The sequence below is a fragment of the Rhea americana genome, unplaced genomic scaffold, assembly GCF_003343005.1.
Source record: "Rhea americana isolate MKP2758 unplaced genomic scaffold, rheAme1 scaffold_82, whole genome shotgun sequence".
NCBI lineage: Eukaryota > Metazoa > Chordata > Aves > Rheiformes > Rheidae > Rhea > Rhea americana.
The window spans coordinates 1,168,798-1,196,785 of record NW_028187001.1 but is presented as its reverse complement, the minus strand read 5'-3'; the positions used below and the strand labels follow the sequence as shown (position 1 = coordinate 1,196,785).

General features: G+C 41.2%; 1 protein-coding gene across 1 annotated transcript; it reads left to right on the top strand.

The window, feature by feature from the left end:
- Positions 1-121: 121 nt before the first annotated feature.
- On the top strand, positions 122-26,497 carry ACE2 (angiotensin converting enzyme 2). Its single transcript, XM_085323097.1, has 18 exons — positions 122-304; positions 3,549-3,707; positions 5,749-5,842; positions 6,448-6,591; positions 7,844-7,956; positions 8,695-8,803; positions 9,511-9,608; positions 11,116-11,285; positions 12,383-12,609; positions 13,386-13,530; positions 15,114-15,212; positions 15,888-16,010; positions 16,378-16,550; positions 17,533-17,591; positions 23,143-23,243; positions 24,225-24,341; positions 25,547-25,741; positions 26,380-26,497. Exons 1-18 carry the CDS (start codon positions 122-124, stop codon positions 26,495-26,497), a joined length of 2,427 nt encoding a protein of 808 aa, XP_085179223.1.
- The last annotated feature ends 1,491 nt before the right edge of the window (positions 26,498-27,988 follow it).

Sequence of the window (27,988 nt, the reverse complement as noted above, 5' to 3'; positions counted from 1 at the left end):
TTTGGATTCAGTCTCTTCTCTTCACACAAGACATGCATAAAGGCTGATGAGACAGAAGCTGATAAAGAAGCATACCTGAAGAAATCTACTTTGTTGGGAGGTTCTCAGCCCAGATAAAAATATGTTGGTCCACATCTGCCTTCTCTGTGGTCTGAGTATTGTTGTGACCCCACAGGATGTCACACAACAAGCCCAAATGTTTCTGACTGAGTTTAATATAAAAGCAGAAGATATCAGCTATGAAAGCTCCCTTGCCTCATGGAACTACAATACCAACATTACTGAAGAGACATCAGTGAAGATGGTAAGTGCTCATCCTTTCTGCTTTACTATTATTTTAAGAGTTTGGTGGTTGTATTCTATTTTATTCTCGTTCCATGAAAGTTGGCAGAAATTTGGATCCTACCACATTAGTAGCTGCAGTTTAGCTTCATTTATGAATGCTTGTTTTAGAGAAGGGCTTGTTTTAGCACAATGATGCCTAACTCTAGGGCCTCAGACCCCTACTGCCCTAAGGCTGGTGCCTGGGCTGCCTTCACAGTGCATGAGGACAGCCGGCCATCTGAGGATGGACTTGCTCCAAACCATCACCCTGAGCCACTTCAGGGAGTGGAGAGAGAGCGCTATGCATTTGGCCTGTCTCTCCTAGGAGGAGAGGTTCTCCTAGGAACCTAAACCTAAGCTGGAGAGAAATACCTATGTCCATTCAGGATTTGCTGCTACAAACTTATCCTGGCATTACGTTTTGAAGGCCTTTCCTTTCGGAGACAGTGTAGCCCAGAGATGATGGCCTTCTCCCAAAGCTCGAGGTTATGTACACCCTGAGATAAGTATCTGTGGTGTGAGAAAACTAGATTCAAATCACACATCCACTTGAGCACAGACCTCTCACCTCTCATAAGACTAAACTAACCACTGGGCATTTTTTTACTGGTCCTAGCCATGTTCTCCCACAGAGAATTCTTTATCATTCTCTGTTGCTGTTTACAGCTTTACTTCTCACTGAATATGTAAACATTTTCTGAACATGAACATTTTAAAAAATGTTTTCTGTTGCTCTTGTAGTGGTCTGTATCCATTGTACAGTGGGGAAAATCACTTATCCCCATTACTGTCATAGTCAGTGCTGTTAGCAGACTACCTGAAATAATTGAGAAAGATGAAGTGAGATCACAAATTTCTAAAAGCCAGCAGTCTAGTTTGTAGTACAGTAGTCTAGTACACTGGTTTGAAAGTCAATCTATAACTGCAGGAAAGGCTATAGCATTTGTACTTAGAATACCTTGCAACACAGTTTGTCTTGTCTTTAAATACCAGTTTCTGGTTATCCCAGTCAACCGGGTCTCTAGGAAAGTATCATATTTACCAAGAGCATTCACCCATGATCTGACTGGTTAGTGATACTGCCATACTGCAGCCTAGCATCTCATAACCTTGGAGCCCTTTACAAATGAACAACAACCACTAAGAATTTTATAGTTACGTGTATTTCAAAGTTAACTAGATTAAAAAAAAAAAAAAAAAAAAAAGGCAAACCAGAACAATTTAGAGCATAAAAACAGAGCTTAATATCCCACATCTACTTCTGTATAATAGTGTAAGCCACCCACTTTATGGTCATATAGCTTAATTAAAACATGGTTTAATTATAGCACTTCTTAATTAAAGCAAGAAGACTGGTTGCTGGAAGACATCCTAATGACTAATCATTGTCAATCTGGAATGCTTTTGAAGGCACCAGGTACTTACACTGTAACATTTCCAAACACATAAAATGAAAGCCTCATATAGTACTTTCAGCATTAATGAGAAGATAATAAAATACATGAGGAGATACCAGCAATAAGAAGCAATTAGTTCAGTACTCAGGGAGGATGTATTCTCTAGCTTGATCTCTTTAGTAGCACCAGTAATAACCCATTGCTTCCCCTCCTCCCTTTCTGCTGGAGGACCAGAGTTAATGTATAGTGTCCCTTCTGGCTCCTTCTCATGCATATAAATTGGTCACAAAATCCGTAACTWTTCCTCCAACTTCTCAACTGTTTCTTCTAACTAGGAGGAAATAACATCACGTTAACTTCTTTCCCCTGGCTTTTCTAACAAAGGAGCCTCTACTTCTGCTCCTAATGCACCTCTMCTGCTCTGCACAGGACAAGTAATTCAAAAACCATATTTATACAGGGATGCTGGTGCTCTGGGTGAGTTCTAGGCTCTTGCTCGCTGACTTTTGTGCAGTACTGAGCAACGGCGGTCCCTGGGGGCTGGTGCARAAGAGGGGGCAGAGTCCATGAAGCTGCTGCTGGGCTAATGCCAATGCTTGTGCCCTCCCGCAGAGGTGTGGCACAGGCAAAGTGAGGTATGGGCCGGTCTGGAGGGGTGGGATGGCAAAGGGCTGGTCTCTGCAGCAACATCTCTGCTCCAAAGCCTGCAGCAGTGGGCAGGGGGTTCATCGCACACGGGGCTGCACTTGTGGCTGGAAAACCCAGGAGCAGCTCTGGTGAAAGCATTGACCTTGCATTTGCACAAGGGTGACAGGTTCAAAAAGAGAGGAAAGGAAACTGCATCCATTTCATTGTTCCTGAAACCTTTCTAAAAGTCTGATGCTAAGAAATAATGTACCTGTGCAGTGTTTCCCACATGACTCTGAATGCAGGCCSAATACGGGAGGGATATTTGTGTTTTCTGGTACCTCGGCCAGSAGGGATAAATGTTACAGGTGCCCCCTCCACACCTTGGAAAGCTCTGGCATGTGCAGAATTAATGAGAATATCTCAAGGACATTGGTTAATTAGTATTGTTCTTGTCATCTTCGACAGGTGCCRATGAGCTAAACAATGTTCAAACACATAAAGGAAGACGAAAGGATAAAAATGTTTTTTCTCAGAGATAGTCCCAAATACTGTTCTTATGGTACCGCTTTGTGCACTGAAAACTGAGTTTCATGTGTCACAGTATGCAATTGCAGCAGCGGCAAAAGCAATTTCATGTAGGAAATTCAGGTTTTGCATGCCCAATTTAAATATCTGTTTAGAGTCTTCCACGCCCACACAAAACTTTTATTTACCAAAACTTCAGGAGAAGAGTGGTATTTGCTTAATCAAAGGACTCAGTATCAATATCTTGGGTTTTGGCTGCTACTACTACTGAAGCAGAAATGGGGAATGTGATCTAGATCATACCCCTGGCTTGTATCCACATTTTGCCTGGTACAGGTGGAACAAAGAAAGCACTAAAGGAAGAATGCATGGTGAGCTGGACTAACAGGGAACACAGGTGATGTTGGATCAATTATAACAAGCCTGTGGTGAGAAGGCAATCTTATTTTCTTGCTGTTTCCAAAGAAAATTAGTTATCTGGATGTGTGAATAAACTAAAGTCAAAGTTTCATGTGTTTCATTGCACAGTACAAGTACTGGTAAAACTTGAAATCTGCGAGCAGATCCCACAAACAAATTGTTCATCAGAAAGAATATTTTGGCCCAATAAATGTATCAGGCTGCTGCAATCTTTCAGATGAGTAATTCAGACTTTATGTGAATTTCTTTTAGAATGAGGCGGGTGCCAAGTGGTCTGCATTTTACGATGAAGCCTCGAGGAACGCCAGCAATTTCCCATTAGCCAACATTAAGGATGATCTCATCAGATTCCAGATTCAGTCTCTCCAGGACAGAGGATCATCTGTGCTATCACCAGAAAAATATACTAGAGTAAGTTGCTAAACATATCTCTCTCCTTTTTTTTTTTTTTTTTTTTTTGCTGTGCGAGTTGAGCTACGCTTCAAAATACCCCTGAGAAAGACCACAGTGTCATCATGAATCTTTTTCTCATGATAATACTCTATCTCAAAATCAGTATGGAGAACATAACTTTACTAGGTGATTTTAGCAGTATGGGACTGGAGGGGGTGTTATTTTTGGCTTCTGAAGTTAGGTTCCCACTTAGGTAGGCAGCTTTGCTGCATAATGCATGTGATGAATTTCAAGCTTATACATGCCTAACACTTGTCCTTGCACAAATGGCAGGATTAGTCATAAGAAGAAAAGAATACATGGGCTAAGCGCTTAACTAAGTCAAAGTGTAGGATAATGAACAGAAAGAAACAGGTGAAAGGACATTCAGTGAGACAAAAAGATGGAGATAGGGGAGGTATTTCTTTCTCTGTACATGCCAGGTTATCCGACTGAAATTGAGGATGTGTTTCTACGTACCTTTTTCTCCTTGATGATGCCAGCATAAGATATCTCTCTACCTGCAACAGTTTGCCCACAGCCACTCGATCCAGGCTCTCTATGGGGCCCCACAACCAAGGGGGGAACACGAGGGTTGCAATAAGCACCAGGTGCACTGGCATTCCTGAGGTCAGAGCAGGCTGGCAAGCCGGTTCCACAGAAGTATGTTGAAGCCCAGCATTTAGCAAGAGTCAAAAAGAGATCTGACATTTCCATTCACAAATACATGTAAAACGTATGTATATGGATAACAAGTGTCTGTGGAACTGGAGTGAGCAGCTATACAGATTCAAAAGGGATTTATAACCAAATGCTTTACTGTTTAAATTAGTTTTCTGTTAGTGGAGATCAAATTGACACATAGCATTGGGTTAGGATATGCTACAGTCCTGATTATGGAAGGATCCTTAGCTTTTTCTACTGAAATCGGCAGTGTTAACCACCATACAAGAAATGCAGCAGACTGGCTGGATCTCCTGTGTGATCCAAACAAGATTTATTTCTGAAAGGAGAGATTACCTGGGTGGGAATGCCAAAGGTTCATAAAATTATGTACTTATTTTAGAGCACAGTGGTGCACTGATGGCTTTGCTACTTCTGTTGAGGAGATACTTTCTTCAATACCCTCCATGTTTAGACACTTTTAACTTCCTAGATAAGTGGCCTTTGCACCTGAAATTGCTGGCTCTTATCTAAAAATGTGTCTTTGCAGTTTGACAGAATTCCACAGGAATATTTAAATATTTTTCAGTGATATAAAATTTCCCTATTTTCCCACTCATTTTAATGCTGATATAGAAAACTGTATCTGGTCATAACTATGCTTCCTGTTTGACAGCTCTAAATAGTTCTGATTTAAAACTTAAACATGGTGCAACGTAGTCCTAAAGGAAAAATAAGTATGAAAAGTTAAAAACATAAAYGGAAAATAATAGAATATAATGCTATGTAGCGTAGCTTCTGAGATGGAGCTGAGTAATTTCAGACGCRTTTGGCCTTCAGCTAATCCAAGACATGAAAAGTAACTTCTCTATAATAATGTATAAGCAGATCTTTAACTTCACATCAGGATGATGTGAAGTTAAAAAATATAAGCAACAATCAGCCTGGCAGCATCTGCAAAGRGATCTATCATTCGTTCCAACCCATAAGCTACCTGGAAACTTCAGGTGGGTCCACATTCATAATAATGTATTGCTGAACTTTATTGTTTTATTGCTGCTGTATATTTGAAAGCTGTCTCATGACAGTCAATGTTCATTAAATCCAGAGCTCTGCCTGACTGGATATTAAGGATCTGTAGATTATGTCATGTATCTGAGAGATTACCTGTCTTTTCCAGTTAGGTCCTGATTCAGTAATGCATTTAGGCAAATTCTTTTGTTAATCTCTATCGAGTTTAAACRTATGCTTAAATGTTAAGCCTGTGGGTGAATCAAGTTCTTAAAGAATTAGCATAATTGACTGCTATTTTGTACAGAGCATGTTTCTGATGGGCTATCTTGCATCTAAYTTGCAGCTGAGCACTGTGTTAAATACAATGAGCACCATCTATAGTACTGGGACTGTCTGTAAACCTAGCGATCCGTCTAACTGTTTGGTGCTGGAACCAGGTACAGTATAAACAATTGTCTACACTRTATCTTTTATACTGCACATTCAAAAAGAGGAAAGCCCAAGAGTGGCTCTTGATTGCGAGAGAATAGGCTGTAGTTTTATTAAATAGATCCTACTATCTAAAGCTTAGTCATTATTTAAATGCACTTTCAGTTCCGAGATCTCCAGTGGGCCTGTTCCAAATGCAATGTACCATCCCCTAGATGCAGGAGATGGTAGGGCTGCTCAGCTTCTGTGATAGCCTACCAGTCATTTRGGATTTTCCTGCACCATGGAACTCTAATTTTTTCCCCAGTCACAAAAGTCTTGTTGGAYTCAATGCATTGAGACCAATCCCAAGGACACCACTAATGTAAGGAAAACTAATCTAGAACAAGGTTATTTTAAGCGACTCATGAYCTGCTCCACGCCCCCTAAAGTCAAAAAGCGGAAAATCTTAGATCAAAAAATGATACAATAAAAATATTGGATTTTTTTAATGTATCAGACTAAAAATTTTAGCTCCTTAGTTTGAGCAACTACTGCTTTGGCTCTTYTGCCTACTGTAAAAACAAAAAATTCTATTTTACTAGGCCTGATACTTATTTTTTTGTTCTGGTAGGTCTGGATGGTATTATGGCTGACAGCACTGATTATCATGAGAGACTTTGGGCGTGGGAAGGCTGGAGAGCTGATGTTGGCAGGATGATGAGACCATTATATGAAGAGTATGTTGATCTTGAAAATGAGGCTGCAAAGCTTAATGGTAAGTTGCTTTTTTTTTCTTCCTGGCTTCTAGAAATTAAGAAACATACCACAGTCTTGCAYGTATTAGACAGGAATTCAAAACCCATGATTTTATACACAATGATGAGCATTATGCAYGTATTTTGCTCTCAATGTGCATAGTTGCAAAGTGAAAAGTAGTTCCGACAGATGCCAAAGATCAGACAGAACTCTCTCACCAACTTGGGACAAAAGGTAGATATTTTGTTGGTACTTTTCTCAAACCCCCAAATGTATCAGTGCCCTTCRTTAGATACTGGACTGCTTGTGACTTACGGACATGTATACTCAATTTATAGACTGCTGAGTGGGTCTCTGTATTCTTGATGACATYTTTTCCACTGGACTTTACCTCACTATACCAGCCATAGGCAGTGTTACATTTTTAAGTGYTCTGCTCTGATTGGAATGATCACAATTTTTTTTAGGCCCGAGCCAGCAGATGCAGCTGGTTGTTGAAAAAAGATTTTGCACTAAGGTAAACGTCTTGCGCTGCAAATCAGAGATCTTACAAATCAATGAAAATTGTCTTTTCAAGAAAAATTGGCATACTGCTACCATTTTTCTTTGGTGGGCTTCTAAAATACAGCATAAACACCTAGCATGAAGTGGCTACATCATCTGTCTTTTGGCAAAACAACAGCTGTATCACCTTACTCCTTGTTTCCTGAAAGTTATTAAGCTGAAGCTAGGGAGCAAGTATGAGAAATTACAGTCCATATGATTAAGCAGAGGGAAAAAAATATTTTGGTGGAAAATCTCAAGCAAATGTGGGCAATGTCATGACTTTYTCCGCCAAAAAGACCTCAAGAAAGAGTGAGGAGGAGACCTTACCTATGAACCATTTGTTCTTTGGGCTTAATGGARCTAAGCTTAGTGAAACTGGCATTTGACTTTCAGTCATGGTGTTTACACTTGTCCTAAAGGTTTGTTCCTGAAGGGCAAGGCTTTTATTTCATATCCACCATTTTACGTCTTCTTTGAGAGCCCCTTAAGATCCAAGCTCCTGTCCTCCCTCAGATCTTGAGGAACTCCAGTCAGGAGTGATGGTCTCCATGACCTCCACTCCAATTAGAATGACCCTAATTAGCAGATTACCATGACTGCAGTTTYCACTACTCTTGGAAATCTGTATCCCCATGCCAGTGGAACAGAGCCTTCATGGAGCACTCTTCTCCCTCGCAGACAATTCGAGGTACTRTGTCCTGATATAACGTGTCCTTGTTTTATAGGTTATTCTGACTATGGAGAYTACTGGAGAGCAAACTATGAAGCAGATTATCCAGAGGAGTATAAATACAGYCGTGACCGGCTGATTGAAGATGTGGAGAAGACATTTGAGCAGGTAGAGGCTCCATGTCAAACTGRGAAATAACTCTTACCTATGCCACAAGGTTGTATTTTGTGATGTCTACAGAGATGAGCTCCACATGTCAATGTTGTRAGGTAACATTAGACCTGCTCAGAACTAGCTGGTCTCAGTTTGTGCAGGGTTTGCAGATGCCAATGGATATTCAGGACATTTTTACTTCAGCTGCACTTCCAGGCAAGCYGAAAAGAAAGATGCAAAGAACACATAGACCTGTACTCTTTGAGGAAATGTSCTTCTCCCCTTGATCCTAAAGGCCCTAGATTTGTTGTAAAAATTATCTTCGTAGCCAACCTTTTTGGAGCCAGGCATCTTTTCCTAAAGACCCTCGACAGCAGTTGTGTGTAGGAACAGTGCAACTTGGCCCTACACAGGGCCAAAGTCTGAAAAAGAAGGTATTCTGCAGAGCCTTGTCTTTCCCCTCCAGGTAGTGCTCATGAGAAGGCATTTTTCTTATAGGATAAATAGCATCTTTGATACTCTAGGTCTAAAATTAGAAATGCTTGTCTTGTACAGAAACAAAGCTTCTGGGACCAGAATCGAGGCTCAGAGTTTGAGCCCTTGGGAGAGGGGGCAAAGCTCAGTTGCAGGTTTCGGGATGCATTTACTTGACGGGTGACTTTAGTCAGAGACACACCTTTGAAGCTGTCTATTCAGGGGGCAGGAATGCGATAGAAGAAAGTAGTCTGTTTCCTTCTCCTCCTCTCCTTGCAGATAAAACCTTTATACGAGCAGCTGCACGCCTACGTGAGGCACAGGCTGGAGCAGGTCTATGGCCCAGAACTCATCAGCTCAACAGGATGCCTCCCTGCTCATCTGCTTGGTATGAAAACGCAGCCTTATCACGCAAGCTTAGCTTGATACACAAGACAGGCACTTTTAAGGCACACAGGAACAGAGTAATCTGTTTAATCAGTTATTAACAAATAGATTACAGATGAGGAAAGGTGAGAGGAGAAACAGAGAAGGAAAGTACTTGCAGAGATATCACTGGTGCTTAGCAGCAGAGGCAGGCAAAGAGGGCACCCAGCACAAAACTGCAGTTCATCAGCACTTAGACTGGGACATTTCCCTCCATTCTGCAGCACTTTTCTTCCTTAGAGGTGAGAATTTCAGGCAGGTTTTTTTTCTAAATCCTATTCTTAGCTCTGGCGCTTCATGGCTGCTTTCAAAATATGCAACTTCAAACTGCCATTGCTGTAACATATATGAGCAGTCTAGCTTAATGACACAGAGTAACAGCACAGATGTTCAGTTTTGATAGACCTTTAGAAAGGTGATCGGTCCTGAAACTGTATCATGCAAACACAGCTTATCTTGGGGAGTAAAAGAATCTTTGGTCTGACTGACCCATGGATGATTTCCCAGAGCTGCTCCCCTCCACTTCAAAGACATCTGGATCAGACCTGTTTAGGTATACAAAAATATCTGTTTATGTTATTAGAAAACTTACAGAATTGTCTGGCGCTTTTGAACAGTATAGAGTCAATTGTTTAAAGTGTATCTAATATTTTTCTCTTTTTTTTCAAGGTGACATGTGGGGTAGATTTTGGACAAATCTGTATGACTTGACTGTTCCCTATAAAGCCAAACCAAACATTGATGTAACTTCTGCAATGGTTACAAATGTAAGAAGTGATGAAACCATTAGCTATATGCATTATATAACAAATTTAGACAGTATAAAAACTGCACAGCACATAAGCCACTCTCTAGAAAGTCACAGCTGTCCTAATGCAGTGAAAGAATTGCTTTCTGCATCCATTTTTGCCCTTCTCTTAAATTTTCATTCATTTTCCACTCTACCTTTTAACTTTATTGTTCACCAATTCTTCTCCACCCTCTTTGGCTAATCATCTTAGCTCCAAGTCTATTTTTCTCAGGGACATCTATCCATTAAGAGATATATTACATATATATAAATATTTCATGATTTATAGAATTGGCTGGAATCAAATATGACCTTTGTCAGCCATTACCACAGTCAAATAGATTGTGTATCACATTTTTTTTTGCCTGCCTTGTTTATTTGGATACCACAAGGAAAGTGCAATGCTGTCTGTTATCTTTTGATAGCTGCATAGCACCATAAGGTCTGTGTTTGAGATCTGTAGAGATAACAAACATAACAGCACCTTTATCATACCTAGGATGTGGGCAAAGACAACTGTATGTACAGTTGCCTAAACTTTATTGCTTTTGCAAAGTAGAATATAATCAATGGGATTTAGTTTCTGAAATGTGACTCTACCTAAAACCTACCCTCCTCTCATGGGGAAAGCTCCTTTCAAATATTATTGTAGCAAGAGAGTGAATAGCTAAATTTGACTCAAACAGTTTAAATAAATTTGTATTCATCTGACTCCCTTTTCTACCGTTTTGATGCCCTAGTAGTCTTCACTTTCTGTATATGGAAGCATCACTGTGAGGAAGGGAAGCATTACTTACAGAGTTTCAGGGTAGACACCTGGATTCGTCCTTGTCCATACATGTGCCTCGCTTAGGATTCTCATCCCAATTCGCCACCTGGGCTTACTTTGCAGTTGGCAGGTTCATGCCACATAAATATAGAGCTCCTGCTACTTAGAATGAGAAAAACTGCTGAATAACATTTGAAAATGCTCTGGACATTTTCATGCAGTTCCAATCTAATAAGCAACTCCTACAGATAGATTTGCCAGGTTTTATCATTCTGAGGTAGCTCTCCTCTCACTCATTTGCTAGTAGTGCAGCTCTACTGCCTCAAACAAGCTGCCCCCAGCTGAAGAGGCTGAAGAAAGAACGGGATCTCAGATCTGAGGTGTTACTGACAGGATTTTTTTTTTTTTTTTAATTTTAACCATGTTATCTTTTGTGCTTCTGGATTCTGGGTGAGGTGCTATCTTCTGACCGAGTACAGAGACCTCGTTTATTTGAGAGAGAATACTTAATGCTAGTTCTCAATAGTATTTACAAAATTGCCAGTGATGGACATTTACTTTCAATAAGCAAGATATTGATTTGAAGTCATTGAGAGACAAATACRAAATCAACTGTTCTGTTTTAAGCCAGTTGCCAGAATAAATCTGATTTAAGTAGTTGTGGGAACAGGCTCCCTACAGAAGAATTGGCTAATGGTGGCACTGTCTGTTTTAGAACTGGGATGTCATCAAAATATTCAAAACCGCTGAGGCCTTCTTCACCTCTATTGGGCTCTACAATATGACTGAGGGCTTCTGGAATAACTCGATGCTTACAGAGCCAACTGATAACAGGAAGGTTGTTTGCCATCCTACAGCATGGGATATGGGGAAGCAGGACTACAGGTACTACAATTACTGTGACCCTTTCTTATACCATCTCTTAAAATATTTGTATTTATTGTAAAAGAGTGCAATGGCAAATTGCTGTTTTAAGATTTTTTTTTCCATTTTTTTATTTTGCTGATTAATAAGAGAGAATTGAAAGAAAAGAGAGCAGTGCAGACCTTGTGAGATTGTAAATCCACTGTACCATGTAACTTCTTCTGTGAAGATCTAAGGACTACTTTCAAATTTAAGCAGAGAAGTGATTGCCATTTATATAAAATAGAGAAATATTGACTATGTTGTAGGGCTTTAAAATAAGCAGAAATGCATGTACTTGTTGATACCAGTGGGATTTGTGGACTCCTACACATTCTACAACAAATCCTGAGATGGTAAGTGAAAAGCCTCTTGAGAACACACTTGCTGTCTTCAGTAAATATATCAGAAGTAGTAGAGAGCTTTCCAGAGTCTTATGAAAAAACAGTCAATTTCATATTTGGGTTAGGAGAGGTACTGCAAGCTCCCACATAATGAAGTATCTTGGGACAAATTCTGTCCCTTCTTGCAATCCCTGCAGTTAATCAAGGTAAGAGGCTGATCCACAGTAAATCCTTGGTTGAGAGCTGGAAGTGGTCAGCCTCACATCTGAGCAATCATCTCGAGAAAAAAGAAAATCTTATTTGGAAAGGAAAAAATAATTTCTTTTACTGAGTGGTACCTGCAYGAGGGTAAAGTATCAGGTCTCACCAAGATACAGTTTTTGTCAATGCTTTCTGCTTTTTAAGTCTGATGGTGGATACTCACTCGCATATGCACTGTGAGTTTATTTGCTAAGTTTCAGAGTGCAGCTGCTTCTTAAAAACCTGCAGTATTTTCCTACTCTTAACAAAATTTGAAGGTGGCTTAAAGTATTTTGTGGAGTTCCTCTCCAAGTTTCCCTTAGAGGAGCTATACATCATGGTAGGAGGCAGATATTTGAGTTTTGCTTGGGGCGAGGGGTATTAGGAAGGTCTCGAGGCTGCTTTGCCTCTGCAGTTCTGGCGGGAGGTAGTTCGGGCAGCAGCCTGGCTGTGCCAGCCTCTCCCGGACTGCGAACGCTTTGCCCTGGGGCGCAGGATCAAGATGTGCACCAAAGTGACGATGGACGACTTCCTGACGGCGCATCACGAGATGGGCCACATCGAGTACGACATGGCATACTCTCCCCTGCCTTACCTGCTGAGGAGCGGGGCAAACGAGGGCTTCCACGAAGCCATCGGYGAAATCATGTCACTCTCCGCAGCTACGCCTCAGCATTTGAAAACTCTTGGCCTCTTAGAGCCAACTTTCCAAGAGGATGCAGGTAAATAAACCCATGACTGTTATGCATTCAAATACAAACACTCCCGTATTTTGTGTCAGGGTCAAGCTGAGTAAGCAGTTTAGAGGCTTTTGAAAATTCTGCCTCACTGACTTATCAGAAATAATACTTTTTTTCCCAAAACACGTCACAAAGTGAGGAACATTGATTTGCAATGCAGCTGCTTGATCTATAAACAAATTGCTAGCTCTTCATTACCTTCAGAATGGAATGATTCACCACAAAATCTTCGTAGTTCACTTAGAACAGTCTTCATTTTCTGTTGTATAAAGTCATAAGTACCTCTCTCTACCAAGGAATGTATTTAGCAGATCAAATGAGAGTAGAGCCTTAAGATTTACGTCTCTCTTTTATATGGATAATGAGCAGGCAACATAAGAGACACAAGCCCTCACTATAATGCAGTTTGTTTGGTTTCTCTGACTGTGTTCATCATTATAATGTAATACACCAAAAATTTCAGCACAAAATTTCCCAGACTCTGAACTGGAGGAAAATGAAGCTTAAATGCCAAAGGGCTAGATTATTTAACAGCTAGAATTGGATGAAAAAAGAGATAACAAAATTATATACAACACTTCAGTGATATTTTCTCCTTTTTTTTCCCCAACTGGTATTCTTCTTTCAATTTTTTTCCTTAGTCAAAACCCATAAATTCAACTGAAAGTAAGCATTAGCTGTAAAAGGAAGCAACTTGAGCTGTCTAATCATACACTAATTGCTACCATAACCATTACTTTAACTGCTTCTGTCTTCAGAAACTGAAATCAACTTTCTGCTCAAGCAAGCACTAACGATTGTCGGAACAATGCCTTTTACCTACATGCTGGAGAAGTGGAGGTGGATGGTGTTTAACGGTAATATTACAAAGCAGGAATGGACGAGGCAGTGGTGGCAGATGAAGTAAGTTTGAGAAACGAGGAGCATTTTTGCAGATGATCCTGAAAACCCTTCCCTTCCTAGTTACTCAACATACTGAGGCGCCTGCGCCCCCCAGTGCAGGGTCTATGTCTCAAGGAGTATCTATAAAGCACAATATAGTGCCAGTGTGGAGCAGGCAAGGTCTCACAAGCAGTATGTCCACGCTTCTGCTTTGTTCAGCCTTGAATAATTTACCCTGCTCCTCAGCAGACTTCAGTCCTCATTTCAAATTTCCACTTCTCCAGTGAAGACAGCCTGTGGTTTTTGCATTCAGGTCTTGAGATCAATACTGCCATCCTCCTCGACCCATGCCTCAAGACATCTTAGTAGCGTAAGTACAGCCATGCCCTAAGTGCCATCAGGCATATGGTCTGGTTTACTCTCCACCTCTTAAAGGACAGGTGGAAAGTCAAGTTCATCATGCTTGCCAGCCTAAGAAACATAAAGTTTTAGATCAAATGAATAGCTGTGCATGCTTCTCTGCTTCAGTTTTTCTCGTCATTTTAGAGTATTTTTGAATGTATGTTGTCTGAAAGAATCCAGACTACTTCTTACATCCCTTTTGCACTGATATTCCTACAGGCCAGGCTTTTTTTCTGCTTCTGATCTTTTTTAGCTACCACCTTTCTCATTCAAGARAACACAGTTCCCTCGGCAAGTAACATCCAGAGGTCTTTTTATGGATGATGCCTACCAGCTAATCTATTTTCAACTCCCTGGAGTTCAGAGTTAAAAAACAGTTTGCTTTGGATTGGAGTCTATCATTCCTTGGCARCTTAACAGAAGTAAAAAACCACAAAGAAACCAAACAAACCCTAGACTGAAAATGGAGCCTCCATCAGCAAACAAAATCTATAATAAAACCTGATATAAACAAGTGTCCTTAACCACTGTAAAAATCGGTCAGCTTCTATTTATTGAAAAGTAGCAGAGATGTCAGAAATAGAGAATGATAAGCTGTTCAGGGAAGCTTACCACACCTGTTATAGTGGTACTGCAAAGCTCTCTGCTGGACTAAGATGTTGTTGTACAGGTCTATGGATAAAATTTTTCCATGTAAGCTTATTACTACTCTCAGAAATCGGGGTACGTGTTTGTTTCCATAGTACTATTTGGGAGATACAGGAGAGGAAAAATAAATGAAACCTCATCCCCAGCCCAGTGGCACAGCAAATCACACACCTTTTGGTTCACCTGATCCCTGTCTGCAGTTACCCGGCACTCAAACACTAACCTTATTCTCTGACCTTGGGAGGGGGTCAAAGCATGTGTGTGAAGCTCATATCTTGTGGGATATTTCACACCACCGATTCCTCCCTGCACACCTTACTACAAGACAAATCCTTTCTTCATGCTTTGGTTTCAGCACAGCTTTTTCTCTGTGATCTCCAGCTGTGGATCAGTACTCATTTAGGGTTTCTGAGAGCTGTACTTTTTTTTTCAGTTCRAAGTGAAAGAGGTACCCATACACATTAGACTTTATAGAGGCAGCATAGAGTCAGTTGATTTCTTTTCTCATTAACTGTTAATGAAAATCCTGTGTTTTTTCCTTCCTCCATCACCAGGAGAGAAATAGTTGGTGTGGTCGAACCAGTCCTCCATGATGAAACCTATTGCGACCCTGCAGCACTGTTTCACGTGGCCAACGATTACTCCTTCATAAGGTAGCATCATCCTTGCTCAATGTTTAATCATGACAATTTTGGGTACGGAAGAAGTACTGATTACCCCAAACACCAACTGGAGAGTCTCAAAACACAATCTTATTTTGTTTGAAGTCCTGACTGAAGGCCATAGATTTCAGTGGAAGGTTTTCTGTGGACATCAGGGGCTCCTCTATAGCAGTCCCTGAGCAGCTGGGAGGCTACTAAACTTCTTGTTGAGCAAAGAAATTTTCTACTGTCATTAGACTTGTGGGAGCACATCTGTTACCTGTATGAGGTTCCTACCTCAAGGGGAGATAACAYGCACCATACTGCTGTCATGCGGACYGTGCACAYGCAGCCCTTGAGCAACTGACTCTGGAGGTGCCTCTGCATCCCTGCCACTTTGGCCTMGCAGCTCCACCAGCGTGGAGAGCTGGGCCGTAACCTTATTGACTCCTGATTTATGTGGCAGCAAACAGATTTTTGGCTCTTGCTGTATTTGAGCTTGGCATTTTGTTAAATCTCAGATAGTGCAGCCTGTAAATAGCAGCTGGTCTCCCTCCCTGATGTGCAGTTTCCCAAGGAGGAATGCTAACTGCCAGAGCAAAGCTTTCCAGAGGTGAAGGACTTGGGGGTTTACCTGCCAGACAACTAACAAAACATGTAATTTCATTCTCCTTTCCTCTCCTTTAGATATTATACACGGACCATTTATCAGTTCCAGTTTCAGGAAGCACTTTGCAAGGCAGCTAAACATACCGGTCCTCTTCACACATGTGACATTACCAATTCCACAACAGCTGGTCAGAATTTGAGGTAACAAAGCAGATTTTTTATATATATAATAAATCAGTGTATAACAAAGCCTTATTCATCCTTGAAAGCTACTGAAGTCAATGAGGTTACACTGAGAATGAACCTGTCTTAAAACTGTATTTTTTGGCTTAAAAGCATGTATCGTCTCATTTTGTTTTGGCAAGATGACTAAATTTATATCATCTGAGGATCTAGCCATCAAAGGTTTAATCTCCTGTTAATAAGCAAATAATTTATTTTTTAATAAGAATGATGGGATGAAGGAGAGAATTCAGAACCAAAGTCTTTTGATACTGATTACAGATTATTTTGCTATTGTCTAGATGGAACATGGAAATAACATAAATTATCTCTCCTTCCTGCACAGACAAATGCTTGAGTTAGGTAGATCCAAGCCCTGGACTCAAGCACTAGAAAGCATAACAGGAGAGAAGTATATGAATGCAACGCCTTTGCTCAACTACTTCGAGCCTTTATTTATTTGGCTGCAAAAAAACAATTCTGGCAGATCTGTTGGTTGGAATACAGCCTGGACTCCATGTATGTACTGTTTGTAGGTGATTTAAAAATGCCTGTCGATCCTCACAACTCTTGACTAGCAAAGTCCCCTTCTCTTGTAGCTACTAAAGGCTGTTCTCTGYAGGAAAACAGGGGTAAGGGAAATGTACACTCAGAAATAAGTTTTACTCCTAGGAAGGCAAACTGGCTTCCGCATGACCAAAGCTGCAGAAATCAGTATGCATGGGATTTGTTACAGCCTCACCCAATATTCAGAAATTTTCTTTTTTCATAGACGTAGTACTAAAAATTTGGGACAGATATGCAGAAGGAGGAAAGACTGAAGGCTTGTAAGGCACCAATTGCTATAGCTATGTCAGTGTGAGGCTGGTGTGCTTGTCTGGAGACACTGGTCTCATGTAGGCACCACATAACCTGCGAGCCGGAGGGATTGCCAGAGCTTGGGGGGAGCAGGAGTAAACCAGTATCAAAAAATTAGTGCTATTTTATTTATTCTCATTTGCTATTCAAAGAAGGGAGCTCAAGAAGAGGAAAAAGAGGAGGCAGTGGCAAAATACATTATTGAGACTATTATGATGACAGAGGGTGTTGAATCACCCAAGTTATATACCCATAGTGTCTGTCAGTACTGGAAAGTGGAGTAAATCTGGTGTTGCTGTGTCTGAATCTAATGGTGAGGGCCACCTGTCCAGACACCAGCATCTACATCTGAACTGTTTTTATTCCATGGAAGGAAAGAGGCATTTCCTTCAGGAGATGTCTAAAGGCCAGAGGACTGTGACCTAGATGTGCTCTTTCTTTCTATCAACTCCAAAGCAAGACTRGGATGCCCGATGGCTCAGATGTAGATGTTTGCAGTAGGGATGGGTGAAGTGAAGCAAAACGAATCCCACCCAGCCAGCCCAGGGAAAGTAGATGGAGAAACCCTGGCTGCCCTAGTGTCACCCAGGGACTAACTTTGGCGCTGCAGTTCTGACATGGCCCTTGCTTCTCTTTAAATCAGATTCCGACAACGCCATCAAAGTACGCATCAGTCTGAAAGYAGCACTGGGGGACCAGGCGGTAAGTACGTTTGCACTGTAGCATTCTGTGTGTTGCTCGGGCAATAGAGACACTGTGTTAATGGTTTTGGAAAATAAGGCAAGGTATAGTTGAGTTTTGTGTCTGAGGAATGGCTTCAGCTAAGATGAAGCATTATCATGTAAAGGATGTCTCATCTAAGCCCGTGGTCAAGACTCCCTCTACAATTAGTGGACGGACCTCTCCAGAGGGTGATCTGATCCATTTTAAGAAAGACGGCTTAAACTGAGTTATTAAAGCTGAGTTTTTCTGTGGAGGTGCTGATCACTTTTCATCTGCTATTGAACATGCCTAAAGGTCTGCCTTAAGGGGGCCTGTGTACCTGAAAAGTGCTATATTTTGCCCATCTATACTAATGTATCTAAACAGAAGATGAAGCATCTACCCATACATTTTTTCCTAATTTCCATCATCATGGCTATAGTGGCTACCTTCAGAAATCATTACTAGAGTAGATGCTTCACATTTAAATGTGGAGTGAAAACAGAGGGATTGAACCCCACCCCATATTCTCAAATGCTCTTGGTTTCACATTGAGACACTTCTGTCAGCATTCCTTTATAGATGTTTGTTTGATAATTTGCTATAATCTTTCCCAGCCCTGAAAAATTCTTCTCTCTCTCTGCAATCCAAGCCTTATGCAGAGATATCTTTATTATTCAGATTGTGGGGGGCAGTGCAATAAGCCAATGGTCTCCTTGGGTGCATTAGGAAGAGTGTTGCCAGCAGGTCGAGGGAGGTGATCCTGCCCCTTATTCAGCCCTGGTAAGGCCTCATCTCGAGTGCTGTGTCCAGTTCTGGGCTCCCCAGGACAAGAGACACGTGGAGCTACTGGAGAGAGTCCAGCGTAGGGCTACRAAGATGGTCAGAGGGCTGGAGCAYCTGCCCTACGAGGAACGGCTGYGAGAGCTGGGCCTGTTTAGCCTGGGGAAGAGAAGACTGAGGGGGGATCTGATCAAAGTCTATAAGTACCTGAAGGGAGGGTGTCAAGGAGACGAGGACAAACTCTTTTCAGTTGTCCCGTGTGACAGGACAAGAGGCAATGGGCACAAATTGAAGCACAGGAAGTTCCACCTGAACATGAGGGGGAATTTCTTCCCTGTGAGAGTGACGGAGCACTGGACCAGGTTGCCCAGAGAGGTGCTGGAGTCTCCTTCTCTGGAGATCTTCAAGGCTCGCCTGGATGCAACCCTGTCTAACATGCTCTAGGTGACCCAGCTGAGCAGGGAGGTTGGACTAGATGATCTCCAGAGGTCCCTCCCAACCTTGCTGATTCTATGATTCTATGAAATGCTGTGCTACTTCAATTTCAGATGAGAAGATGAACTTTCATTCCCAAGAGCTTGTGTATTTCCCCCAATTATGCCAGCTGGCCCAATAAAATATATTACAACTACTCCAAAACTCATCAAGACAAAAGATAGCTTTTAAGATTTTAAATAGAGCATTGACTCAGCCCATTTGTTTAACCCAGACACTTGGTTAAAAATTTGCTCCTCATTCTAGTTGTGTCTCTTTATGCTAAACTCACAGAGGCGGCATAGAAGGCTTAAGAGCAGACACTTTGTTCCTGTTAATAGCTGTTTTCACCTTGCAGAACATCAGTAATTTTCCAAGAGTGAGTATGTCATGAGGCAGGTCATTTAGATCTGTTTGTAGAAGCCTATTGGATTAGCAAGGACACAATACTGTGGGCTCATTTTTYATATGAATTGATGCTCTCAATTCTATCACTCTCTCCCATGCAAGCCCTAGTGGCGTTTTATTGCTTCTGAGACCGCTGAGTCGAGTTAGATACAATTCAAAACTGATATCGGCAGTAGGGAAAGGTTCCATATTACAACACATTTATTAGTCATTATGGTTAATGTTTAGCTTAATACCATTTTTATGCCTGCCTTTTGCCATAATAGTCTTTTGTTGTGCAATTGAGCAGCTGTAAAACAATCTCATACAGATTACTTAATTTGAATTATTGTATGGGCAATAGGTTCCTAAACCTTGAAGTGGAAGCCAGGTCTTTTCTTCTCCACATCTCCAAATTGCAAGAAACCTTTTCTGTTGCGTGGCTCTCTCCCTTGCTATGAATTTCTCTTAAGCTGAGCTCCCAGGGACATGATTCTGAATTGCTGGTATGCCAGCAGCGCATAAATATACATGCATGAATTGTCACAGAGAAAAGCAGGGAAAACCTCAGGCAGGACTCTCAGCTTTGGTACACAGAGCAATATGTTTTGGCTGCTTTATCTGCTCGCAGTGCACGAAAGCCGGGAATCCAGTGCGACTTGTTTGTTTAAGATGTATTKAGAGCTGTTTTGCATGATTAGAACAGAAGAAAGCGTTTTGAGTAGGCCAGCAATTTTTTTCTTATATCTGCTATTCAGCACTGGTTAGGCTGGAAAGGGAAAATCACCCCTCTTACTCAGAGAGGGAGCTTTGTTCGGAGGGGCTCCTGCAGCACATGCGGCCAGGCTGGAGATAGCTCTCAGCTGCATGCCTTGGATATTAGCAGCAGGGTGGTTTCAAAAGCATAAAGTTCTGGCAAATTAAGCACCAGGACTCATGGACGGGCTTGTGCCAGCTGTGCTGGAGCATGCTCTGCCTCAATTACCCTACTAGTCATTCTCAGGCTGACAAGATTAAAGCAGTAGCCTTATTTCTGGCTGTTACACAGGCACATGATCACCAGCTGATGAGGCTGAAACCCCCATAGCTTTGCTCCAGCTGGATCTCTGTGAGCTCTGTGTGCCATYCCAAGGGGAACTGTCAGAAGACCCCCAGCGAATCCCTCAGTGTCTACCTTATTTAAAATAAAGGGTTGCAGGAAGGGAAAGCCCTTCAGCACCGTTTGGAAAGGGGAACCTTTTGCAAACATTAACTCACAGAATCTGCACTGGGTCAGTGTCATGTGTGTGATCATGCTGTAAAAGGCTGGCACACAAGGTAGTGTTTTTAGGAATGGAGAGCAATCAAATTTTGGGCATTCGGGTGTATTTTAAAAAGGAAGATCTTCTTAGACTTAGAGGCCAGCCTTGCATCACCTTTCAAGTTACACATGGGATCTTGGAGGGAACATGCTGTAACACAGCACGGCCACTCAGGAAACTTCATTTCACCCTGAAAGCAAAGCAGCCTCTGTGACAACTACCACCAAGTTAGATTTCAGGGATGACTAGGGAAAGCATGTGGGTAGTCATTACTCAAACACAGATCGGAAGCCAGCCAGGTACTTCCTATCCACACTTCTATTACGCCTAATAAGGTTATTTATAAAGGCACTTGAAAGGCACACTGGCAATTAAAATACATTATGCTTAAAAAGACAAAATATACGCTACRCAAAGAAATGATTAAAGAGCCAATGAAGCTGCTAAGTACAGAAAACAGAAGTTGAAGAATCAAACTCAGTTAGCTGCTAGTAAGAAAAATTATACCCTCCAGAGCCTAAAGGCACTGGGGATATGRGAAAACTTGGAAAAAACCCACAGCAGCAGAACAGGCTGTGATGGTGAACACTGCCAGCTGCTGGAGAAAATAGCGATAACGCCCAGAAGTCTCCAGCACAGGGCTTTGGCTGACTTCTCTTAAGCAAACCAAAGCCCAGTGCATTTGCCAGGGCAAACCAGACTTACAGCTTTARCCTTTGCTCATGGGAAAAGCTGGACTGGGCACAGCCTCTGGCGTCTGGGACTAGCGCTGGGGGGCTGTCAGCTAGGAGGGTCCCTGGGTCACCTGCCCACTCTCCGGGGGCCTGAGCCAACACAGACTGGCAGAAGTGGCTTCATTTTATTCTTTACTCCTATGTATTTCTATATCTTCATTTTACATTGCTCTCACTAGGACAACAGAGTTGAAAAATGTAGCTGGATTTTATAACAGCGCTTACAGCAGAGCCGTCTACCACACCTACCAGAATGATATCTGAGAAAGTCAGGAATCGTGTAAAACTATTACCAGCAAGAGCACTTACAGGCATTCCTGCTAAAGAACCATAAATGCAATCAAATCTAGGCCCTCAGGGCATTAAAAAAAAAAAAGAAAGAAAAAAAGAAACAGAGTTCAGGAAGGAATTTTCCCTTCATGCACACACGATGTTGCACAACGGACTCGGGTGCATTATCAGCTCCTGCGGTCGTTTTTGCTTCCTGTACAGCTTTCGGTTCAGGCCCCAGAGAAGCTGTTTTTTTACTTTTGTGTTCCAGTGTAAATAACTGTGGACTCATAAGGCAGGCCACTATGAACCTGCACAGAAACAGTTCATTTTTTATATTGCCTATCTAGGGAAAAACAACAAATACCTGCCTACAGCAGAAATACTGATACAAGGAGCTCTAAGCCAAAAAAACCCACAGCAAACCAAAACAAAAACAAAACAGAAATTGCAACTCCCCATGCAAATGAATGAGCTTTCTGCAATCCCCTCAAGGAAGTTTCTCTTCCCATAAGGGACAGGTCTACAAATAAAATTATGTAATTTTAAACAATATCTAGATTACAAAATCTTTAGASTTCAAACAAAAGGTACAATAATTAGTAGGAATAATGCCTGAGCAGGAATCCTCTGAGACTGATGATTTGACCTTGGGATCAGCCTTCCATTTTCTGAACAAGGCAGACCTTTTCAAGTTATACAAGCTCCTCAACTGAAGTGGGATGACTACTGCTAATACCATTTATGTAATTCTCTGCAGCTGCCAGCTAAGCTGATGAGGAGCTTGCTCTGATGAAAGCCCCAAAAGTCGGAGTCTTGGATAAGTAGAAGTGTTTGTGGGTGYTGCAGCCTCTGCAGTGCTAGGAACAGGAGCTGGCTGCTGGGGCTGTTTTGGGTATCTCCAGCAGCAGCAGCAGCTCAATCCTTTTGCCCCCGCAGAAGTGGCTGCTCTCTGGGGTAAGTGGGTGACCTCACACCCACCTGAGGTCCTGCTGGGCCTCACACTCACACCTGTTGGCTTTAAGGGTCTTCCCTGTTTTTGTCTCAGTGCTCCCTGCCTTGTCCAGTGTTACCAGCTTTGCAGYGGTGGCGGCAGAAGCAGCTGTGTGCCAGCATGGTGGCTGTCCTGGCTCATGGCCTGAGCTACCAGCTCATGCTGCTGCTGAATTTCAAAGTATGGGCGCTGTTATCATGGTGACCACTTTATTATTCTCTCTTTAAAGCTCAGACCATGAGTTGCAGGAAGTGTGACAGGGCAAATGTTGCTTCTGCTGCCTTTGCTGCACACCAGGTAGGGAGATAGGCTGGGACTACACATCTTCAGTGTCCCCACCTAAAGCCACCAGACAGTACGGAGGGACACAAAATGCACTGCCTGGCGCTGGGAGCAGCTGCTTAATTTTCCTCCTGCAGAGCTCGCAGGCTAATGGACTTAACAGCCTTGAGGAGGTTCCTGAAGGAGTATCAGAGCACAAGTAAATAATACTGAAATACATGCCTAGCATTGGAATTACTGTTTCTTTTAAGAATGATTTCTTAGTGTCAGACAATTTGCCATATAATTATTACCTGTGATGGAAATCTCTTGTGCTGTTTTTGCAGTATGACTGGGATAAAAGTGAGCTCTTCTTGTTCAAGTCATCCATTGCCTATGCTATGAGAAAATATTTCTCCGAGATGAAGCATGAAGAAGTTGACTTCCAGTGAGTTGCTTGCTTAACTATTGTTTCTGGTTCACTAGTGGTGTGAGYTGGTGGAGTTAAGTGAGCCTTTTATTAAACGTAGCAGGGACGGTGATAACAAACAATGTCAAACACTGGTTGCRAAAGGTGAGGTGTCAGCTTCCTTATACATTGTCTTTTCTCTTGTTTAATTAGTCTGAGGTTTACGAATAGCTGTGCTAAAGTTAAAAACTCCAGCACACCCAAAAGGCTTTGTCTCCTTCTATCTAACAGGGGTGAAATTGAGCCTTGAAAATTTCTGCCTGATATCTGCATGGGAATATCAGGGAAGATGCATCAGTTAGAAATAAAAAAGTATGACAATGTACGCATATGATACTGAATATCTGAGGGGTTTTAGGCCCTGGAAAGATGAACTAATTGATCATTACACATTAAAATTCCATACAGGCAAACTAATCTTTTCTAAGCTTAYTTACAAACATAAAATGTATCAAACAAAAATGATTTTGATATGAAAAAATACCATTTTTGTTAGGTCTCTTGGACAATTTTCAGAAGCTATCTTCTTAAACTCTATGATACTGCTTTATGGAACATCAGTCACRTAATGTCTAGGGTTTATTCCCAACAGAATATAAGGAAGAAGGATTTTTTCCCGTGGGTATCCTCACGCATTATCTCATACATGAGCCTTACCCCAAACACTCAAAAGACAATTCCTCTAGCTTAGAGAAGATCATGTGCCCTGGAAATTTTTGCCAAGGTTTGTCTTTGATATGGGGTAGATGCTCGCTACTTAAAATTACTTATCAGCACATATAAAAAAGAAATTCTGATAGGAAAATTGATCTTATTTCCAAACTGAGTTCACAAAAAACATCCACTTAGTACAAAGTATCCCTCCAACACCGCTTGTCAAACACAACTGTTCATTTGCCTGATTTCGAGCTAATGGGACCTTAACAATCAAGACACGTTTCTCTTCTGTTTCTCACTCAGGGTTGCAGACATCCATGTTGGGGAGGAGACACGAAGGATCTCCTTCTACTTTACTGTCAGCATGCCGGGTAATGTCAGTGACCTTGTTCCCAGAGCTGATGTGGAGAATGCCATCAGGTGAGATTTTGCTTTCTGGGAAGAAGATGTGTAAGGATGGAAGGAAAATTTGTGTTCAAGTTTAGCTGAAGCAGAAAGGATGATAAGAAAGTGAGCTCTGCAGCTCACGTGGAAATATTAGGATGGGAGAAGCTGTTATGACAAAAAAGAAAACAGTCCATCTATCTGATGGTGTCCTGGACAGCAGCCAATGTAAAATGCTTCAGGGAGCTTGTAAAACTGTCATAACATACCCAATTGCTTCATACTTTGCCAGGAAATATTATTGATCAAACTTTAAACAAGAACTATCTTATATTCTGAAATACAGGGCACAGTAACTTTGTGTGYATGTGCATGAATGTGCATATGTGAGTGAGTTTTTCTTCATCTCATTAGCGAAAATTCAGTGAAAGAATTATTACTAGAAAAGACTCCTAAATGATATATTAGAAAGCAAGCCAGACATGTTTGATTATGCAGAAAGGAGAGAATAAGCTTGTTCCCAGTTAGAGGTCAATGAAGAATTCTTTTATAGCACAATATGGCACCAATGTAAGTTATGACTGCAGAAATGATTGGTAAAACTGTAAATCTTCAGATGGTCACAGATAATGTAGACTGGGCATGATTCTAAAAGTAGAAGCAACACGAGATGGGATTGAAGAAGTTACTGAAGAAATTGGTGAGCCAAGGAGAATAAGGCTATGAAAGTCTTTGTCCAGTTCAAATTCAACAGCAAAAGCAGAAGTTCAAGGAAAAACAAGACACAAAAAAGACTCCAGGGAAAGTGTTTTCAGTGAAGTGAAAAAGACAAGAATGAAGATTGTGGGAGACTGTAGGAGGGAAATAGGTAAGAGGAAGCCAAGATGTGGTTTTCCATCATATCTCCAGGAAACTTATACGTAGAGAGAATGAGGAGCAAAATGCAGACAGTGAGATCAGAAGACTGTTTGCCTTGTTTGAATAARCTGTAGTGGGTATAAGAGCTTGTACAGTATCTGAACATCTCACTCCAGCTGCAGAAGAATAAGGATTTGGATTACAGCCCATGTCACCACCATCCCAGGGCAGGAAGAATATGAGTTTAGCAGTATCTACTGAACAGGCTTTTTAGCCCAGCAGTTCAGTGGAAGCTTGGCATACTGGAAAGTTAAAAACATGTGAATATTTTTTTTCTCTTCCAGTAAACATATGTAATGCTTTGAATTTGCTCTTCATGGCAGAATGTCTCGGGGACGGATCAGTGAAGCTTTCAAACTGGATGATAACACACTGGAATTTGTGGGCATACTTCCAACCCTGGCCACACCTTATGAACCACCAGTGACTATTTGGTTAATTATATTTGGGGTMGTCATTAGCTTGGTTGTCATTGGAGTTATTGTCTTGATCATCACTGGACAGAGAAATCGAAGAAAGTGAGTAATATTTTTGATACTGTGATCATGACTATCAAAGAAGTACAGATGATTGAATAGTCAGGGAGCTTACAGATAGGCTGCCAAAGCCAACTGAAGCAATTTAAGGAATTACTACTTATTATTCCCTGCCCCTCCACCCATATCCACAGTATTTGCCAAAGGTACAGCTCCCTATCTTTCAGGTGCTCCAGTGCAACATACTGCATCAGCATCTTAGTGCAGTTTCCCCTCCATCAGCAATTTAAACTAGGCAGCTGGACTGTGTGGCTGCAGAGAGCTGCAGCATGGGCAGGCTTCTGCCAGCAGTGCAGTGAGGCTGATGGAGCACTGCTGGGAGCACAGTACCCTCTCCAACAGCAGAATTTGCCCATATTCATCAGCACCTGCAGTCTTCAATTATCATGGTAGAGGTTGTCCAGGAATGCCATTTTCCTTAAATATTGTTGCACTGACACCAATATAGTTGGGTTGGTTTTCTATGTCTCGCAGTTAATGAAGTTTCTAAAACGTAGTGGGTTTGCTAAAGTTTTCCGTAAAACCAACACGATTCATTTTGGTATAACTGTTTTCAGTTAAGAACAGTAAGAACTTGAACAAAACAGGGGCTTCTAACACAAAAAGAATTTTCATTACAGGAGGGCAAGAGAAAAAGCAAGTGAAGCAGAATCAAACTCCTCTGTGAACCCCTATCACAAAGACGGTGAAAACAACTTGGGTTTTGAACTATCAGAACATACCCAGACAGCATTTTAGAAGATATGTGCATGGACTAAGGATTTCTCATTTTTTTTCATTTCATTTTTAATAATGGTGCCTAGCAAGGACGAAAACAATAATAGATGTCATCAAACATGAKGGGTTCTGGTATGCTATGGATCTACTAATTCACAGGCAACAGCAACTTGGTGTCATTTGCTGTTTATGTGTTAACTAGATAATGTACAAAAACGCAAGACATACATGCCCTGTGGCTTYTCTATGAATTATGCATATCATAACACATGCAGTTTTTGCTGCTCTTCATAAACTTGCTTTATCCAGCTTCTCCTTTTTATTTTGCTCTATAATGAGGGACAAAATCTTGGAACTATAAAGTTGTATTTAGATCAAGAAAAGCATAAGAATAACTCACATACTCCTGATGCCTGTGAGGAACACCTTGATCTTTCTGGATGGAGAGCTTAAAACTGTATCTAATGGAAAAAAAAAACTGACCACTGGAAGAACCTTTSTGATGAAGAACTCAATTTGGTATGAAGTAACTGCAATTTTTGCACTTTTAGGAAATCTGAATCAATCCRAAATGGGTACTGAATGAAGACAAACAAGCACTGGAACTTTGTTAGAAATTTGCAAGATAAGTTATTTTTCCAACTGTTTGCTTGATAAGTTTTGTAGGAGCAAATAGTCCAGCCCCCCTCAAAAAAAAAAAGAAAAAAACAAAAAGACCCAACCCACTTTGTGTTACATTGCCATCTAAAAATGGAATAAACTTCCTTAATATTAAATAATTTTTTTTTCTCCATATCTCAACCGTTGCCTTCACTATTGGACATCCTACAAATAAGGTCCTAAGCTCTTGAGAAGAATTTATGTAGTGTGTATGCAGATCTATAAATTGCTGTCCACAGATTAGTTTTTGACATAATTTTATTGACTAGTGTAGAGGAGCTCTTATACATACATACATATATATATATATATATATATATATATGTATATATAATTTGTGCCTATGGGTTTGCACATGTGTATATATGTATACATAAAAAGAAAGAAAACACACAAACAGCTGACTAGAAAACAAGAATTCTGTTTCATGGAAAAAAATGAACATTTCATCATTTTGCACYGCTACAAAATTCAGAGCTCTCAAAAATTCAGAACAAAGCAAAACAAGAAAAAGGTCCTCTCTTCTCCTTCCCCYAATCCAAAATGAGTATAAAAGCTTTGCCTCATACATTGAGCGTCTAGTCTGTGTGCTTCTAATTAGGAAAGATGAATCCCCTATAGTATTTTACTAAGTAGGGTGTCATGTCATGACTTGTCCTAGAGTCTCCTTTTGATATCTTTGCACCCAAAACTATTGTTCTGCCTGTCTCTAGTCTTTGCTTTCATCAGCCAATATATTTTATGCAAACTCTCAGGAGTGCAGCATGCACTTTGTGCTGAAAATTCACAAAACAGTATGACAATTTAGAAGAAAGGTCAGTTGCAAATCTACAGTCTTAGCACTTCTTTGTA